Source organism: Colossoma macropomum, unplaced genomic scaffold (genome assembly GCF_904425465.1).
Source record: "Colossoma macropomum unplaced genomic scaffold, Colossoma_macropomum, whole genome shotgun sequence".
NCBI lineage: Eukaryota > Metazoa > Chordata > Actinopteri > Characiformes > Serrasalmidae > Colossoma > Colossoma macropomum.
Window position 1 is genome coordinate 20,583,119 of NW_023494806.1, and position 18,388 is coordinate 20,601,506.

The 18,388-nt window shown below is 39.6% G+C and overlaps 1 protein-coding gene and 1 long non-coding RNA gene across 2 annotated transcripts in view; both read left to right on the forward strand.

Annotated features, from left to right (window-relative positions):
• LOC118827702 (class I histocompatibility antigen, F10 alpha chain-like) overlaps window positions 1–17,127 on the forward strand; it is a 45,958-nt gene extending 28,831 nt beyond the window's left edge. Inside the window, exons 4-7 of the mRNA XM_036599141.1 lie at window positions 15,427–15,720; window positions 15,823–15,932; window positions 16,088–16,177; window positions 17,104–17,127. Coding sequence (XP_036455034.1) covers window positions 15,427–15,720; window positions 15,823–15,932; window positions 16,088–16,177; window positions 17,104–17,127 — 518 coding nt within the window. The remainder of the gene's footprint in view (window positions 1–15,426; window positions 15,721–15,822; window positions 15,933–16,087; window positions 16,178–17,103) is intronic.
• Window positions 16,130–17,983, forward strand: LOC118796664. Its single transcript, XR_005005902.1, has 4 exons — window positions 16,130–16,177; window positions 16,289–16,345; window positions 17,104–17,140; window positions 17,346–17,983. It is a non-coding gene; the product is annotated as an uncharacterized LOC118796664 (long non-coding RNA).
• Window positions 17,984–18,388: the final 405 nt, after the last annotated feature.

Sequence of the window (18,388 nt, forward strand, 5' to 3'; positions counted from 1 at the left end):
GACTGATCATTTTGTCCAGATTAAGGAGTTTATTTCTCTCATTATGGTTCCAGTCCGCAGTGAGAGATGGGACACATCATGAAGTCCCTGCTGCTCCTCATCTTCACTCTTCATCTCGCTTCAGCAGGTCAGTCCAAAGGCTAACGCTGCGCTCCAGCAGCTTCCCTGTTTCTAAATCACACTGTCCTATTTATTATTATAAACTCTGGGTTTAATGCTGTACATATGACAGAGAACAGATAACAGATAATAGAGTATATTAGTACTGACTGGGCTTTGAAGTGGGAAAGTCGGAGCTGGGAATTTTCTACATCCACTACAAAGTGGGAAAACATGGACTCTATAAAAGGGCGTATAGTTGGCAACAAGCCAACCAGCTAACAATAGAGATATGAGTGAGGACTGTAATATGAGTGATGTGTTTACATGCTCAAAACAGTGACCTCTATGGTCAAGTGTTACAGATTTAACCAGTTACTGAAAAACATTCGAACGGATTCAAATGTGTACATTGACACTACATTCCAGTACTGTGCAGACAGGGGTGGCGCCACAGCTCTGAAAGTGAACAGGCAAGACACAGCTGACAGTGTCAAAATGCAGCCAGGCCACTGACTGACTGACTAAAACTTCCTTTTATGTTATACTAATAACATGTCTTTATAAACCTGTTCATTAGAGCTTTAGTGACATTGTTGTTGGAAGAAAATCTCCAAAATGGTAACTTTACAGGAGAAGAAAAAACCTACTTTACTTTTAATGTAAGTCAATGGAACCAGATGTTTTTCCAAGTCATTTTGGGCCGTTTCTTTTGGTCCATTCATCATGAAATTTACATACAATGTAAAGGTGAACAGACCTTTTCAAATTATGTCAAAAACTGAAAAACGACAAAAATGGAGATACAAGGTTTACTCCCAACAACGGCAATACATTTCATTTTGTTCAGCTGTTTTCACACTGCAGTGGCCAAAGTGGACTAAATTACACACAGCAGTGATCAATTATTGGTCAGAGATTTTGCAGGGATGCAAACACTCTGAAAATATAAAAATATAAATAGAAAATATAAAATAGACGCAATGTCTATGTTTATAACAAACAAAGCAATAATAATAAACTTTATTTGATATCTGCTTCTTTATGATTGGTTTACCACATTGAATTTAACCAGTCAGGTGGAAACATGTTCTGCAATCCAGACTGTGCAAAAATTAAAAGCCTATCTTGGCTATTATTTTATAGCTCGTCCCTCGTTATTATTATCAGCTCGTGCTGCAGGAACTATATGACAGTCTGTAAAGAGTAAGACGTTAAAACAGGCAGATTATACAGACAGTAAAGCGCTGATGTGCACTGAGAAAAACAGTCCCTGTGTTGAATTCTCTCGTTTGGTGTCGACCATCATAAAAAGGCATTCTCACCAGCAGTGAACCGAATCTGGGGTCACCAGTCCCAGTCAGTTTTTTGGTGCGTATGACAGCAACCTTAGTATAGCAATAAGAAATATTAAAATTGACATTTGGTAAATTCTAGCTGTGACAGTGCTTTAGTTCGTGTACAGCAGTAAAAACATTACTGGATCAGTGAACTGCAGCTCCTCTCACTCTGAACAAACTCACCCAGGATTTACTGGTTCGCAAATGTCCTGCCTCCCATCTGAAATGGAGATTCCAAGTGGTTCTGCTACTGAGTTTGACTCTCTCTGTTCAGGTTTATTGGTCAGCGCTCTGTGTAGAACCCAAGCAAAAAGTGGTGGGTTGTTGCCCCAGTACTTTCAAAAGTGGTGGGTCACATGCCCATATTTTTTTGTTCATCAAGGTACAAACAATGAATTATAACCTGGGGTGGCCGGTAACCTAATGGTAGGAGAAGTGAGCCATCAACCTAAAGGTTGACTAGATATACCTGTCTGTGCCCTTTTGCAAGGCACTTAACCCCCCACTGTCCCAGGCAGCGCTGTGCTGCTCCCAGATTGGGTATAGTGAGGCAGCAAAATGACGGATTTCCCTTGTAGGACCCACAAAGTACATAACATTAACATAACCTCAAAATGTACCCAAACAGTGGTCTTAAGGTCCAAAGTCTGGAGTCAGTTTTTTCAGTGTGTTTGTGAGAAGCAGATCTCACTTTGCATTATTTTCAATGAAATATAGGGTTTCAATGATCTTTACCTCAAAGGATTGGCGTGTCTTTAAGTCAGTTGGATGCTTAAAGGAGAATTCCACCATTTTTTTGTATAAACAGACCCCAAAAAATACTTTTTCTCCGACTATTTTACTTATGTCAGGATTACATATAAAAACTCAGAACAGTGTAGGTTCAGCGACCATCTTTAATGGTAAATAAATTGGTTATCATTGTAAAGAAAAGAGCCAGTACGGTTCTCTACAATTTCACATCAAAACACTCCGAATGACGTTATCGCAACCATAGACTTTAGCAGAAACTATTAGTGTTAGTGAGTATTGGAGAAACAATTACACATGCTAGTATTTTTTGTCCAGGAAGATTGTTTTAAAAGAAATATTTCATTTTAGAGATTTGTTTCAGGAATGACTGAAATGACCTGATTTTAGTTTTTTGCCTACCACAAGCCTCAGATTATGCGCCTCAGTTGGAACATTAAAAAACGTTCTTTCAAAAGAACAAACAAATACATACCTAAATACACATTTATAGTGGTTAGTATGCTTCCATCATTGTGCTGCAAAGTCCTTATGCAACTGATGATATGAAAAAAGAACGCTTATGACCAAATTGTGACCCAGGGCCTAAACTTGACGACCTGGGCCTGTATGATATCGATAAAATATAATATTGCCAAACTCTAAATGTTCTATTGAATAACTGATAATGATGAGGATTTCGTCATTTAAATATTGATATGAATAATTATTAGAGATGCACTTTCAGGATGAAGGGTACTAAACTGTCACTGTGCTAGAGCCCTCAGGGGTACGTCTTCAGTATCTTTAGTAAGGGACCATAATTGCACCATATTCAAATGTAATTATATGTTATTAAGTTGCACTGATGCTGTACAGCCTTTGATTGTATTGTTCTGTTTTAAAACCTTTGGTTAAGAAATGGTACAAATACTTTTCCCTGGGAAACTGATTTAAGGTTGGAAATGAAGGACCATGTTGTATCTTTGAAGGTACACTTACACTGGCCCGTGTTCATGAAACGTCTCCTAGTAGAAGTGCTGACATAGGATCCTCTCTCCTCTCCAATGACTGGAACAGATCCTATCAGCACTTTTACTTAACCTAGTTAAACAGGACTTACTGTACTGTCAGGAAAATGTACTGTTCAGGTACATTTTTGTTCATCAGGTTAAGTCAGTGGCATTAATGCTCTGACATTTGCATCCGTCAACAAGGTTGAGCTAATAGGAGAACAGTGTGGGATGTGTAGGTATTGGAAAAAACATGCTAAAATGTCAACATCTCATAAGAAAGTGGTCCAATCTTATATTAAGGATTCATTAAGGTAAGGCAGGAGATCCCTATCTCAGTCCTGGTGACTCCACACTGTCCATATTTTCATACTTCATACCCTCAGCACACCTGATTCAGCTCATTTGCTAATTAACAAGCTATTCATGGTCTACACACCCAAAAAAGATGGTTCTTCGAGGGTTCTTTAGTAAAGAAAATCTATATAGAACCATGAACATTCAAGGAACCATTTGCATTGTAGAAGAACGCTTTTGATGCAATTAAGAACCCCCATCAATCTGACGAACCCTTTCACGATGCAGTCACCCCTTTAATCATGCAAAGGGTTCTTTGAATGGTCATGGTTCTATATAGAACCATTTTCTTCCCTAAAGAATCCTTGAAGAACCATCTTTTTTTTAAGTGTGTGGTTCAGGAGTGTAGAGTAAAGAAAGCACTTTGGTGGGTCATTCCTGATGTTATTGACATCCGCTTTTGACATGAAGATACGCTCACAGAACATGCGGTTCCAGAATGAAGATGTGCTTGTAGGAACTGCAGATACGATTGCAGTACTTGTGCTTTCAGATTGAACATGTGCTTGTGGTACCTTCACATGTGGAAAGAAGACGTACCCATTCAAACTGAACATCCTCACATAAAAAACAGTTTACTGCTGTTGTTATGAAAACTTAGGCCTAGTAGCAGCCTCATGCCCTTAGGCCTTAGCCCTAAAATACAGCTGTAGTGGATATTCAACACACATTCAGTCATTTAAAACGTCTATGCACTCTGCAACGTTACAATGAAATGCTTCAACTTTCAGAGAAAGTGCTGACACTAATTTGAACGTTTCCAGTGGCTGATGGTTTTACTAATGTCCCATTTTCACAGCCTCTTCTGCTGTAAGACATGCTCGCACATGTAGGCAACCGCAAGCATATCTTCAGCTCGTATGAGCACGTCCTCATTCCACAAGTGCTTGTTCGTCAAGCATACCTTCATGCTGAAAGAGGGTGCCAATAAAAGGCAGGAATGACACCCCAATAAGAAGAGGACAGAAATGTGCAGAGCTTGGGGTCTCCTGGACTGGGATTAGGAGCCCCTGTGTGAAGGTCATACTTCATACTTTGTTTATATGTGAGAGAACTGAAGTATTGTGAACTGCATCTATTTGCCCATGTGTCAATGCTTTGATCCATTTCAGTTCCTTTAGTTTGATCTTACTGTGAAATGGCTTGATCCCATTTTTTTTCAATCTGATACTGATAGCAAAACTTTGACAGTCACACAGTGTGATTAAGTGCTTTTTCAGGATACGTGAATTACACGATTGGATCACATTATATATTTCTGATAAATGCTTAAATGAAGCTTGTTCTAGCCAAGTTTCGCACTTCCTAATGCACCTTGGTTTCACTAGGAGACAGGCAGGTCAGTTTAGCACCCCCACTCTCTGATTACACAGCCATGCTGTTTTAACACTTTACACTGATTTAGAACTTTACGCTGGTAACAGTCTGGATGGGTCTTTTATTCTTTGGTCTGGAGAACACAACATCCATTATTATCAGACCACAGGACACATTCCCACTGTGCAGTAGTTCGTTTCAGATAAGCAAGAGTCCAGAGAAGTTGGCAGTGTTTCTGGACATTGTTGATATATGGCTTCCACGGTTATGTATTTGTGATGCAACGACGGACAGTGTTTCTTGACAATGGTTTGTCAAAGTATTCCTGAGGCCATTTGGTGATATCCATGGAACATTTTTAAGGTTCAGTGCCATCTGAGAGGTCGAAGATCATGGGCATACGGTTGTGTTTTTTTGGTCTTGTAGAGATTCCCTACATCTTTCAATAAGCACCGTTGAGAGTGAAATACCTAAAATCCCTGTTAAATTTCAGTAAAAAAGATTTTTCAAGTCAAGTCAAAGATTATTTATATAGTACTTATTACAACAGGCTTTGTCACAAAGCGGCTTTACAGGAAAATCCAGGTCTGAGCGCCCTCCGCTACGGGCAAGTCTCAACCCATCCTCGCTTATTAAGGACTCAGCCTTTCCTGGATGCTCTTTTTATACAAAAATGTATTCCATCAACTCTTTTTAAATGTTGTCTGATATATATGTGATTATCTTATATGTGATTACTGATCACCTGAATGTTCTCTTGTTCACAAACATAAAGGTGCCAGTATTCTACCTACTGTTGCCTGTCAATGAGGCACACCTGCCTCGTAATGAATACTTTAAGACAGAATCTCTCAACAAAAACACTTTTGATTTTGCAGCCCACACAACCAATCACAAAGCTTCAGCGACCCACAAGACTTTATGGATCATATTATTTAAAGTACAAAAAAATATTTTACAGTAATCAAAATAGTCTGTCAATTTTGGTTGATTTTTAAACACACACACACACCAAGGAGGGGGACGCCGAACTCTCTTGCTCCTCTGCTCTGGAGAGGATGCCCATGGAGCTGTGGTTTTGCTGCCCACAGAGAGGGACAGAGTGCCTGGAGTGTGGTGCCGGTGTAACAAGGTTGCAGCCCCGAGTGAGGACTAGGGGGCACTCACTCCTTGGTGGTTTGTGTGGGCCGGGACTTTGTGTATGCCCAGGGACTTGGCTTGAGTTGGTGGGTCACTGGGGGCAGGGGTTTTGTGTTGGGGGATGGTTACCACAGACAGGAAGCATAGGGCTAGTGGTGACCTCGCCTGGGTTAAAGTGCTCTGTTTGTGCATATCTGCTGGTGTGTTAAATAAAAGGGCAGTTTTCGCAGCAGAATCATGACCTCTCCTCTGTCTTACTCTACACCGATGCTACAATATTATTTAGAATCCCACCACCCAAAGCCTAAGAGGTTACTCAGATAATTAGACTGAGCTCAGAAAGGTCAGGGTTTTTTGGTGTTGGAGCATCTACTAAAATAAAAACTATCCAACAAATTGAAAAGTTCAAAAAAAGTTGTGAAATTCTGCTTCATTCTTCATTCCCACATTGGACCTCTATCTCTATACATAAATCCTTGCGTATCAATATAATATTTTTACAACCGTGAGGCACCTAGGATCCAATCACATACCAATTGAAAGAAGGGGTCATAGAATTTCTGACTGTCCCCAGAACAGTCCCTTCAGTCTGCGAGGAGATGGAGACGCCTAAGCAGAAAGCATTTTGCGTTCTCCACTTGAGAGTGAATCCGTCATAACTGTGTAACATGATTTTCGTGTGCAGTGAGCCTCCAACAGCTCAGAGCGTTCATCATTGGTTCCACAACACTGGATGATCTCTGAAATCGCACTGAAAGAGCCGTGAGTGCAGCGACACCCGACAAGCTCAATCCAGTATGGGATAAATTTGAATATGGCGTTGATGTCTGTATAGCTGGAGGAGGTTCATATAGAGCACTTGAAAAACTACATAATAAACTTTATGCTCATTTAAACCATTTACAGTTCACTGCACTGTTCTGTAATGATTTACAAGTGAAATAAATCATTTTGAAATCTGATGAATCTTTTTGAATCACGCTGTATACGTGTACAGTGTTGCTGAGAAGTTTGTGAACCCTTTAGAAATCTTTGAATTTCCACATAAACATGACCTAAAGTGTGATCAGATCTTTATTGAAATCATAACAATAGATAGAAAGAACATACATAAAAAACAAATAACACAGTTACGTAATTTACAATTGAATTATTAATTGAAGTTTTTATTATTAATCGAATCAAGTGATCCAACATCAAATGTTCTGTTAGTCAAAGTATGTGAACATCAGCTTTTAGTAACCAGTGTGAACACCTCAAGCAGCAATGAATTCAACCAAATGGTTTGTGTAACTGTTGATCAGTCCCGCACATTGAATTTGAGGAATTTTGGCCTGTTCCTCTGTACATGAATGCCACATCTTAGGTCCTGCCACAATATTTTTTCCTTGGATTAGGTCTGGACTTTGACTCATCCATTCCAAAATGCAACATTTCTCCTACTTCAACCATTCTTTGTAGACTAACTGGTGCTGTTAGGGTGAGCTGAGGAACTCCAAGATGGGTGCCTTTTTAAAGTTAGAACACCAGATTATTTATAGTGTAGCAACTTTTGATTTCCAGTTGCAGTTATTTGAGAAATATTTAAAATGAAATTTTCTTTATCGTTCCAGCCAACCACTCTCTGTACTACTTCTTCACTGGAGTCACACCAGGAATCAGCTTCCCAGAATTCACTGTTGTCGGTCAGTTGGATGGACTTCAAGGCGGGTATTATGACAGTAACAGCAGAAAAGTGACCCTAACAGGAGAGTGGATAAAGGACAATAAGGATGTTCAGCACTGGGACAAGATAACACAGATGTCACGTCGTTATCAGGAGAACTTCAAAGTCTTTGTAGATAAAGCAATGAAGCTCTTCAATCAGACTGAAGGTATGTATATATATGTGTATGTATGTTATGCAGTTTATAAATGAAAGTCTTTATTATTAAGGGGAAAAGAAACCTACAGGGCCCTGTCTAAAAAAGTGATTGCCAAAGAACTGCGGACCTCACTTGCCTCAGTTAAGGTCAGTGTTCATGACTCCACCATAAGAAAGAGACTGGGCAAAAATGGCCTGCATGGCAGAGTTCCAAGACGAAAACCACTGCTGAGCAAAAAGAACATAAAGGCTCGTCTCAGTTTTGCCAGAAAACATCTTGATGATCCCCAAGACTTTTGGGAGAATACTCTGTGGACTGACGAGACAAAAGTTGAACTTTTTGGAAGGTGTATGTCCCATTACATCTGGCATAGAAGTAACACAGCATTTGAGAATATGGTGGTGGTGGTGTGATGGTCTTTGGCTGTTTTGCCGCATCAGGACCTTGAAGACTTACCGTGGTAAATTGAACCTTGAATTCTGCTGTCTACCAAAAAATCCTGAAGGAGAATGTCCGGCCATCTGTTCGTGACCTCAAGCTGAAGCGCACTTGGGTTCTGCAGCAGGACAATGAGCCAAAACACAACAGCAAGTCCACTTCTGAATGGCTTAAAAAACACAAAATTAAGACTTTGGAGTGGCCTAGTCAAAGTCCTGACCTGAATCCGATTGAGATGCTGTGGCATGACCTTAAAAGGGCAGTTCATGCTCGGAAACCCTCCAATGTGGCTGAATTACAACAATTCTGCAAAGATGAGTGGACCGAAATTCCTCCGCAGCGCTGTAAAAGACTCACTGCCAGTTATCACAAATGTTTGATTGCAGTTGCTACTGCTAAGGGTGGCCCAACCAGTTATTAGGTTTAGGGGGCAATCACTTTTTCACACAGGGCCCTGTACGTTTGGATTTCTTTTTCCCTTAATAATGAAGACCTTAATTTATAAACTGCATTTTGTTTACTTGTGTTGTCTTTGTCTAATTTTTATATTTGTTTGGTGATCTGAAACATTTAAGTGTGACAAACATGCAAAAGAATAAGAAATCAGGAAGGGGGCAAACACTTTCTCACACCACTGTATATGTATACAAGTGAGCGTGTACAGCACTGTGGAAAAGTCAGAGACCCTTTCATTTATATAATTTCCAGCCAAACAGCCATAAAGTACAAGCTATTTACCGCAGCTTTCTCACACATTTCTCTCTCACGTGCATGCAACATGGCTAAAGGAGATATATCTGAGATTAGGCATGAAGGGGAAGTCAAAGAAAAATAAGGTAGAAAACAGGAGTTTCCAAAACTGGAAAAATTATTAAAAGCTACAGAGAAAATGGGACTCCTAACAACCACCTGGAAGACCTGGTAGACAACAACACTGCCATCTTTCATCTTTGAGAGAGAGGAGAAAATCAAGCTGCTTCAGATCTGAAAACATCCACAGGTGTTTCTGCCCATCCTTCCACTGTGAGAGGACGACTCAGCGCTATGGGTCTGAAAGGATGCGTAGCTGTCAAGAAGAACCTCACTGAGAAAAGGAGACAGACAAGAAGAAAATTTGCCCTGGAACACAGAACCGGGATATCTGAGATGTGGAGTAATGTTTCATGGACTGATGGTCTAAATTTGACATCTTTGGAAGTAACAGCTGGTCGTATGTATGATGGAGATTCATCTAACCTTATCTAGAACCATCAGTCAGTTAGTTTGGGATTGCTTGGATTATAAGAAGCAGGGAATGCAAAAACAACTAAGACTGAACTTTGGAGGTGTGTCTGTAGATTCTTTGAGAAACTGAAAGTGAGTCTCCTGAAAAGAATAGAAGCTGTAATAAAGGTAAAGAGTGACTCACTGAATACTGATAAATATGTTATCATATTTATTTGTTGAGGCTTATGTGTAATTTTCAGTTAAATATATGTCCTATTTTTCTGATGCTGAATGAATAACCTGTACTTAACAGCTGTTTGGACAGTAAATTAAATACATGAAAAGGTGGTCTCTGACATTTGCATAGTAGTGTATGTATATGCAACTACGATTGGCGTGAGCACATCCCTCTGATTTTCTGTAACTCTTTTACATCTGTATCATTACCCAGATGGTCAATTTCAGAGATATTTCCACTAAACAAGAGATCAAAACCATCTACAGCTGTATATTCTGTATATCAAATAAATAAGATGCATTATAAACAAATTATATCTTCAGTGAAATCACATGTAATAGTTTTGGACCATACCGCTCTAGTGAGGCCCTTACACTGAAACTTACTGCCCATTAAATGTCCAGTTTAATAAATATCCAATGTAAGAAAAAACATCTTGTATGATACTGTGATGTCTGTCAGCTCTCAGCTCCAGACAGAAAATAGACAAACAGGCTGGATCTACCCTGACAAACGAGTAGGACAAGGATGCCCACTATCACCACACCTGTTCAACCTGTATGCAGAACATATAATGAGAGAAGCAGGACTGGAGGAAGATGACCACGGATTCAGGATTGGTAGAAGAAACATCAATAACCTCCAATATGATACAACAATAATAGTACAAACTCTGGAAGACCTGAAGGCCCTGATAAAGAAGAGTAAGGGACAAAGTGAAAAGATGGGACTTCAGCTCAATTTGAAAAAGGCGAAGATTATAACAGCAGAAAACACTGCTGCTAGCTTCATCGCCAGTGGAGAAGATGTGGAAATGGTCGACTCAGTTATTAACGACTGAGAATTCAGCACTCAAGAAATACAACACAGACTGGCACTCAGCAGAAGAAAGATGAAGGAGCATGAAAAGATCTTCAAACGATTTAACAATTTGTCTCCACAGACAAAGATCAGAATTTTCCAGGCTGTGTACTTTTCTGTGGTTCTTTATGGATGTGAATGCAGGACAATAAGCAAGCAAGACAGCAAAACATAGATGCCCTTTATAGCTCCCCTTTTTGATGCTGAAGACTTTTAAGGGAACTTTGGATGGTAAAAAGCCTTACTTTGAAGCCCAAACGACCAAACTGAAGTTCTTATTTTGGAGAAGAATGAATGAATTGGTAAAGAACATTCTGCTTGGAACACAGACGGATACATCATCCATCTTGTAGCTAAATCTACAATCATAAATCAGTCTGAAAGCCTGACAACAAACAGAAGATATTATGGAGAAGTGTTAGCCATATTGTCACCAGGAGTAGGAATCAACTTGACAGCCCTTACTTGACTGCCACAGCACCTCAATGGGGTTCGAGTCAGGACCTTGACTAGGCCACTCCAAAACCTTGTTTCTCTCAACCCATTCTGAGGTTGACCTGCTCTTCTGCTTTGGATAGTTGTCTTGCTGCATAACTTAGTCGCACTTGAGCTTTGGATCATGGACATTGACCTGCAGACTTTTGTGGTAAAGAGCAGAATTAATTGTTCTGTTAGTTAAAGCAAGTCACAGGCCTACCACCATGTTTTACTGCTGGTATGATGTTCTTTGGTCCCTTGAAAAAGAGGCAGCTACATATTAAAGAGCTGTAATTCCAGGGTGGGATGGCTGCCCTTCTCCCCCATCACTCACTCAGCGCGATGCTAGTCAGCGGAGGCGTCTGTTAGCTTTCACAGGTCTCGGAGGAAGCCTGTGTTAGCCTTCACCCTCCTAGCATTGATAGCGTCGTGTGTGATTGGGGGAGTCCTAACTATCGGGTGGAACTGGAGACGACAAAATTGGGGAGAAAATCAGGTAAAAATTGAAAAAAATAATAAAAGAGCTGTAATTCCTAAACCCTTCCTCCAATTAGGATGTGAATACCCTCAAATTAAAGCTGAGAGTCTGCAGCCATACAACTGTATCTTGAATATGTTTTGGTAAACAGCTAAAATGCCAAAACTTGTCATTGTCCAAATATTTCTGGGCCTAACTGTATATGTCACAGGTTGCACCATTTACTGTTCATTTCCATTTCCTATTACTGCTCTCTTTTGTGTTCCTGTTTGTGCACTGATAAACAAAGAACACTATGACTGCAGATGTTGAGACATGTAGGTGAAACCCAGTCCAGCCTTTCTTTGTATACAATAAAAAATGCAAGAGACTGAAAAAGGCAACAAATTGTTCTGCTTGATGCCATTTCTGCTTCCAAAAACAGAAACACAACACTCTCAGACACAGAGGCAAACTATATACAAATATGAACAAATTGATGGCAAGTTCTAGAGAAACAGAAATAAAACAATCATCATCATCATCATCTTTAACCACTTTGTCCAGATAGGGTTGCTGTAGCAGTTGGGACAGCAGAGAATCCCAGACGACTCTGTCCCCTGCAACTTCCTCAAGCTCATTCCACAGAGCCCTAAGCCGGTCCCAGGCCAATTTGGAGATTCCTCCAGTCGTAGAATGACCCCGGGGTGTCATCCCAGTAGGCCCTGCTTGGTAAACCCCCATTGGGAGGCATCCAGGGGGCATCCTGATCAGATGCCCAAACCACCTCAACTGCATCCTCTCAATGCGGAGGAGTAGTGGTTCTACTCCGAGCTCCTCGCCATATCAAGTAGAGTGTAGCCTTCCACCCTGTGTAGAAAGCACATTTCCACCACTTGTATTCATGATCTCATTCTTTCAGTCATTACTCACAGCTCATGACCATAGGTGAGTGTCAGGATGTAGACCAACTGGTAAACAAAGAGCTTTGCCTTATGGCTCATGCTCACTTCACCACTACAGTCCAGTACAGTGACCGAATTACTGCTGCCACCTGTCCCAGCCTGCAGCCTAACTCACAATCCTTCTTCCGAACACTAAACTCCTCCACCTGGGGCAGTTCCGTCCCCCTTACCTGGAGGTACAAATCACTCCAGTGAGTGCTGAAGGTATCTATATGATCCAGCCAAAAGGACAACATCATCCGCAAACTGTAGAGATGCCACCCTCCGGCCTCCACACTTAATGCACTTCTGGCTTCAGCCACGCCTTGACACCCATGAATATCACCAACAGGAGTGGAGACAAGGCACATCCTTGATGGAGTCCAGTACTAACACTGAACGAGCTTGACTTAATGCCAGGTATACAGACACAACTCTCACTCTGGGAGTACGGAGATTGAATAGGACCTAGAGGATATCCCACAAGACATCCCTGGGAGCACGATCATAAGCCTTCTCCATGTCCATAATATTCACAATATTACATAATTTGTATACTTTAATAAAAACAAAATTATAAAAGTGAAATAACAAAAAAATACATTGTTTTTTCTTGTCCTGCGAATGTTTAAATAAAGATAGAGAGGAAGACGACTTAAGTGTTGATGGGCACATATTTGTCTTTTCAGGGGTTCACACATGGCAGTGGATGTACGGCTGTGAACTGCATGATAATCGAACCAAGAGTGGATACAGCCAATTTGGTTATGATGGAGAAGACTTCCTCAGTCTGGATCTGAATACTGTGACATGGACTGCAGCCAACGATAAAGCTGTGATTATAAAACAGGAGTGGGAGACGACACCTAAAGCCACAAGCCATAAGAGCTTTCTGGAGAACACCTGTATCGAGTGGTTACAGAAGTATGTGGATTTTGGCAGAGCCACTCTGGAGGGGAAAGGTAAAGTGTGTGAGCTGATCTGTTTCTGTCACTGTGTTGGGCTTAAGCAGAGCTTGACCATAATCTCTGGTTAGACCACACATCTACATCCTCCACCATCACACCCTTAATTCCCTTTATAACAGTCTTCTGCTGCTAATCATAATGTTAACAGTAGTTCTCCTGTTATACTTATTTGAATAAGTTTGAATAATATTTGAATACGTTGCTGATGAGAAAATCTTATCTTTTGATTTTAAATTCTTTTTACATTTTGAGGCAAATGATGTCATCACAAGATCACAGTTAATTTCATAAATTAATGCTCATTATGGTGAGTCCACTCAAACGCTCCCGGGACATTCTGAGCAGTCTTTATTTACCACAATGTCAAGTTTAGCTCATAAACTCACAATTTCTAATTTTTCTAACTACATTCCTGAGTAACATGGTCCAATCTTTAGATATGCAAACCAAAGCAGTTTGGGCAGAAACCGAGGCCTCGTTTGTCACTGATCTAATGATTCCCTAAAAATCATAAAGTTTCAATACAGAGCTTCGACTGGATTTCATCTACATACTCGATAATCATAATCGATAACCAAACATAGCATCCCTATTTTGATCTGTATTGTTCCTTATACTGTTTTGTTGCTTTTGTATTCTTTTCGTTATGAATTTAAATAAAACAAAGACTTGCAATTGCATCATGCCACTTCATCTGCCTCATTGTTACAATGGACTATGCAGCAAACTATTGAATAATACAGTCTAGTGCTGAAATATGTACAGTTCATCAGAATATGGTACAATATGTTCATTAGGTGCAATATATGTATGTTCACTGATTAGACTATGCTACAAAATGTACTAGTATGGTGGAAAAGGGTTCCAGATGCTTTATATCAAATACAAAATTTTAAATTATATTAAATCCAAAAAAGTTGGGATGCTGTGTAAAATGTAAATAAATAAAAACAGAATGCAATGATTTGCAAATCTCATAGACCCATATTTTATTCACAATAGAACATAGAACACATATAACATGTTGAAAGTGAGACATTTTACCATTTCATGAAAAACAAACTCATTTAGAACTTGATGGCAGCAACGCATCTCAAAAAAGTTGGGACAGGGCCACGTCTACCATTGTGTAGCATCCCCTCTTCTTTTAACAACAGTCTGTAAACATCTGTGAAAGTGAGGAGACCAATTGCTGGAGTTTTAGGAGAGGAATGTTGTCCTATTCTTGTCTGATGTAGGATTCTAGCTGCTCAACAGTTCCTGGGTCTTCTTTACTGGATTTTTCGTTTCATGATGCACCAAATGTTTTCTGTTGGTGAAAGGTCGGGACTGCAGACAGGCCAGTTCAGCACCCGGACTCTTCTTCTGTGAAGTCATGCTGTTGTGATGGATGCAGTATGTGGTTTGGCATTGTCTTGCTGAAATATGTAAGGCCTTCCCTGAAAGAGACGTTGTCTGGATGGGAGCATGTTGTTCTAAAACCTCGATATACTGGTTAGCATTGATGGTGCCTTTCCAGATGTGTAAGCTGCCCACGCCATAGGCACTAATGCAGCCCCATAACATCAGAGATGCAGGCTTTTGAACTGTGCACTGATAACAAGCTGGATGGTCCGTCTTCTGTTGAGTCTGTAGGAGACAGCGTCCATGGTTTCCAAAAAGAATTTCACCTTTTGATTCATCTGACCACAGAACAGTTTTTCATTTTGCCTCAGTCCATTTTAAATGAGAAGAAAGTGGCATTTCTGGGTCGTGTTGACATACAACTAATCAATATTGATATTGTAAAGCAGCTGCTGTAGTTCAGACAGTCATGAGACAAGATGAGATGTTTCTATCAGCAGTGTACACGAGCAACGCCAGTGAAATATACAAAACTAATAAATACGTGTCAAAATGTCTCCTTTTTAATGTTAATGTTTACCTCATCTCTCTCTCTCTTTCTCTCTCTCTCTCTCTCTCTCTCTCTCTCTCCAGTCTCTCCTGAGGCGTCTCTGTTCCAGAAGGACTCTTCTTCTCCAGTGGTGTGTCATGCTACAGGTTTCTTCCCCAAAGCAGTGATGATCTCCTGGCAGAAGAATGGAGAGGATCTGCATGAGGACGTGGATCTCAGAGAGACGCTACCCAACCAGGATGGAACCTTCCAGAAGAGGAGCGTTCTGACTGTCTCACCTGAGGAGCTGGACAAACACAACTACACCTGCATCATTCAGCACAGCAGCCTGGAGAAGGAGATGGTGCTACCAGTGTCTGATCGCCAAGTCCTGCCAAGTAAGAGAAAACAGATTCTAAGCCTCTTTTTAGTGAATGTAAAAAATCACTGCATGTGTGTAGATAAAGGAGGTTTACAGTGATGTAACTCTGGTGTTTCAGGTGGAGGGTCAGATGGAGGGTTGGATGGTGTCCCTGTTGGTGCAGTTGTGTTTTTTCTGCTCCTCATCCTCATCGGCTGTGTTGGATTTTTCATCTTGAAGAAGAAGCAGGTAAGGAGGACGGAGGCAAATGTCCAGTTTGTGAAAAGAAGTGTAGACACTTAAAATTGTAGATAATATTTTTAAATCTGTTGCTTAGGTTTTATGATGTACTACACAATTTGAATTCAATGTTCTTTATCTGTCTTTCAAATGTGGGAATGCAGGAAACTGAAACAACGGAAAATGAAATGCAGGAAACAGAAAAGAAGGAAACCGAAAGGAAGGAAACTGAAAAGAAGCAAACTGAAATGCAGGTATGTGAGCATTTATGATATTTATGTTGTACTAAAACCTATGGTTTATGTATTTGCATTGTTCAGCTTTGCTTTATCAGGATCAAGTGTTTAAATGTCTGTGTTTTACAGCCTCTTAAGGAGACTCATCATCCAACAACTCCACAGTCTTCATGCTGATTTCATAGAGTGAGTGATGTTTTTTCTAATCTAGTGTTCTTGTGAATGTACTTTAAGTCTCAGACACACAAAAGATGTGCTTGGGGGTTTTGTACAGGAGAAAACCTGATACCTTGACAGAGCAGTGGATGCTCTATAATAAAGTGCTGTGTCGGTTGTTGGGTTTGTGTTAACCTGTTCTCTCATTAATGTGTGTTTAATGTTGCTATAGTTTTATTTTTACTCCTATAGTGCTTTGAAATGTGCAGAAAGATGACTGCACTGCTGTCAGCAATAGGTTATAATATGATTATCATGCCGTAGAGGGACACAGCTCATTTGGAAAAAGCATTGCTTTTCTATATATTGTCTTTATCTAACCAGCGCAGGTTTAACACAGGAACTTTCTTCATAAACAATAACTAATGACAAATAATTTAACATTACATTAAACTGTCATAACTAACAGAAATATTTAATTGTTTTGCAGCACAAGCCCCACACTGCACAGCTTAGCTAGAACATTCAATAACTCTATTTACAAAATAATCAAACAAGTAAATAAATGAATGAAAAGTGTGTATATATATATATATATATATATATATATATACATATATATATATATATATATATATATATATATATATATATATATATATATATACAGCCCTCATGTAATCCTTGACCACAGATAACATGATGATCCAGGTCTGAGCTTTTTACTGCATAAATATATACAACACTCTGTACATATGATCATATAATTGTGTCTCCTACATCCTCAGCTTATCAGCCTCCAGCAGATGTGAAAACCTCCAGTGTGTAAGTGAACATTTATTAATCTTACATCATATTAAAAACAAATTATTTAGTTGTTTTGTTTAATCATTGTCCACCAACTTCACATAGAATTGAGATAATAAGTAACTGAATGTAACTATAATAATAATAATAATAATAATAATAATAATAATAATAATATATTTTGTACACTAATGATGATTTTGTATTTGTATTTCTCGGACAGATGTGAAGAAGCAGATGATGAACGATTCTGAATCATTCTGAGTGAAGAGATCAGTCAAACACTGCTTTTATTACACAAACATCTTTATTAATTAACTTTTGATTGGAAACTGTTTCTCTTTTTTACAGGTACAGAAAGCTTTACAATGAATATTGGCAAAGTGTCATAGAAGCAGCTATTTATATTTTGTAGGATCTCAAAACTATAATCACATTTTGATATTTGTTGAATTAAATATATTACGTTTGTCTGTCTGTTCCCAAACTTGCCTTATAAAACCCTTCTGAAACTGACCACTGCACTGTAATACACTCAGTTTCAGACTGTTACCATGTGACGTTAGCCTAGTGTGACGTTAGCACAGTGTATGCTGCCAGGCTAATGAGCAAAAGACTCAAGCTGGCGGTGATGAGGGTCTGCTCACATAGTAAAGTATTACTGAGTCTATAGCAGTCGGACAGTTATTGGTCATTTTAAACATCCCATCCTGGGATATTCTCTCCAGGCCCAGGCTGCTGTATACCTGTGAGTTTAGCCCATTTTAAACACACACAGGCAAAACAGAGGCACAAGGTCTACATTTGCTACCAGTCCGTATATGCTGAGCCCTTCACTGATCCGCACGCTCTGTCCTTACTCACAATACCCTGCATGTTACCCTTCAGTAGGTTTGAAGTTTAGTCTAGTTTATTTGTCATTTGCACATCTCAGGACATTCATGCATTGAAGCGCTTATGGTGAGGCTCAGATAATCACTGTACAGCAGGGCAGCATTATATACATATTAAAACAGTGCAGACAAAACAAAGTAAAAAAACAAAACGTCAGGGCAACAGTACATAAGCAAAACATCATGGAAGATCATGTATTGTTTATTTCTATAATGACAGTATCAAAATTAGAAACCCAAATCAATTTATTTCTGAGGGTCTGAAGGACATCCAGGCAGTGTTTAATCTGAGACCAAATGTTCTCTATAGGGTTTAAATCTGGACTCCAGCCAAAACAATCAGTGCAAACCATTTGTATTCTGGGCCCATTTT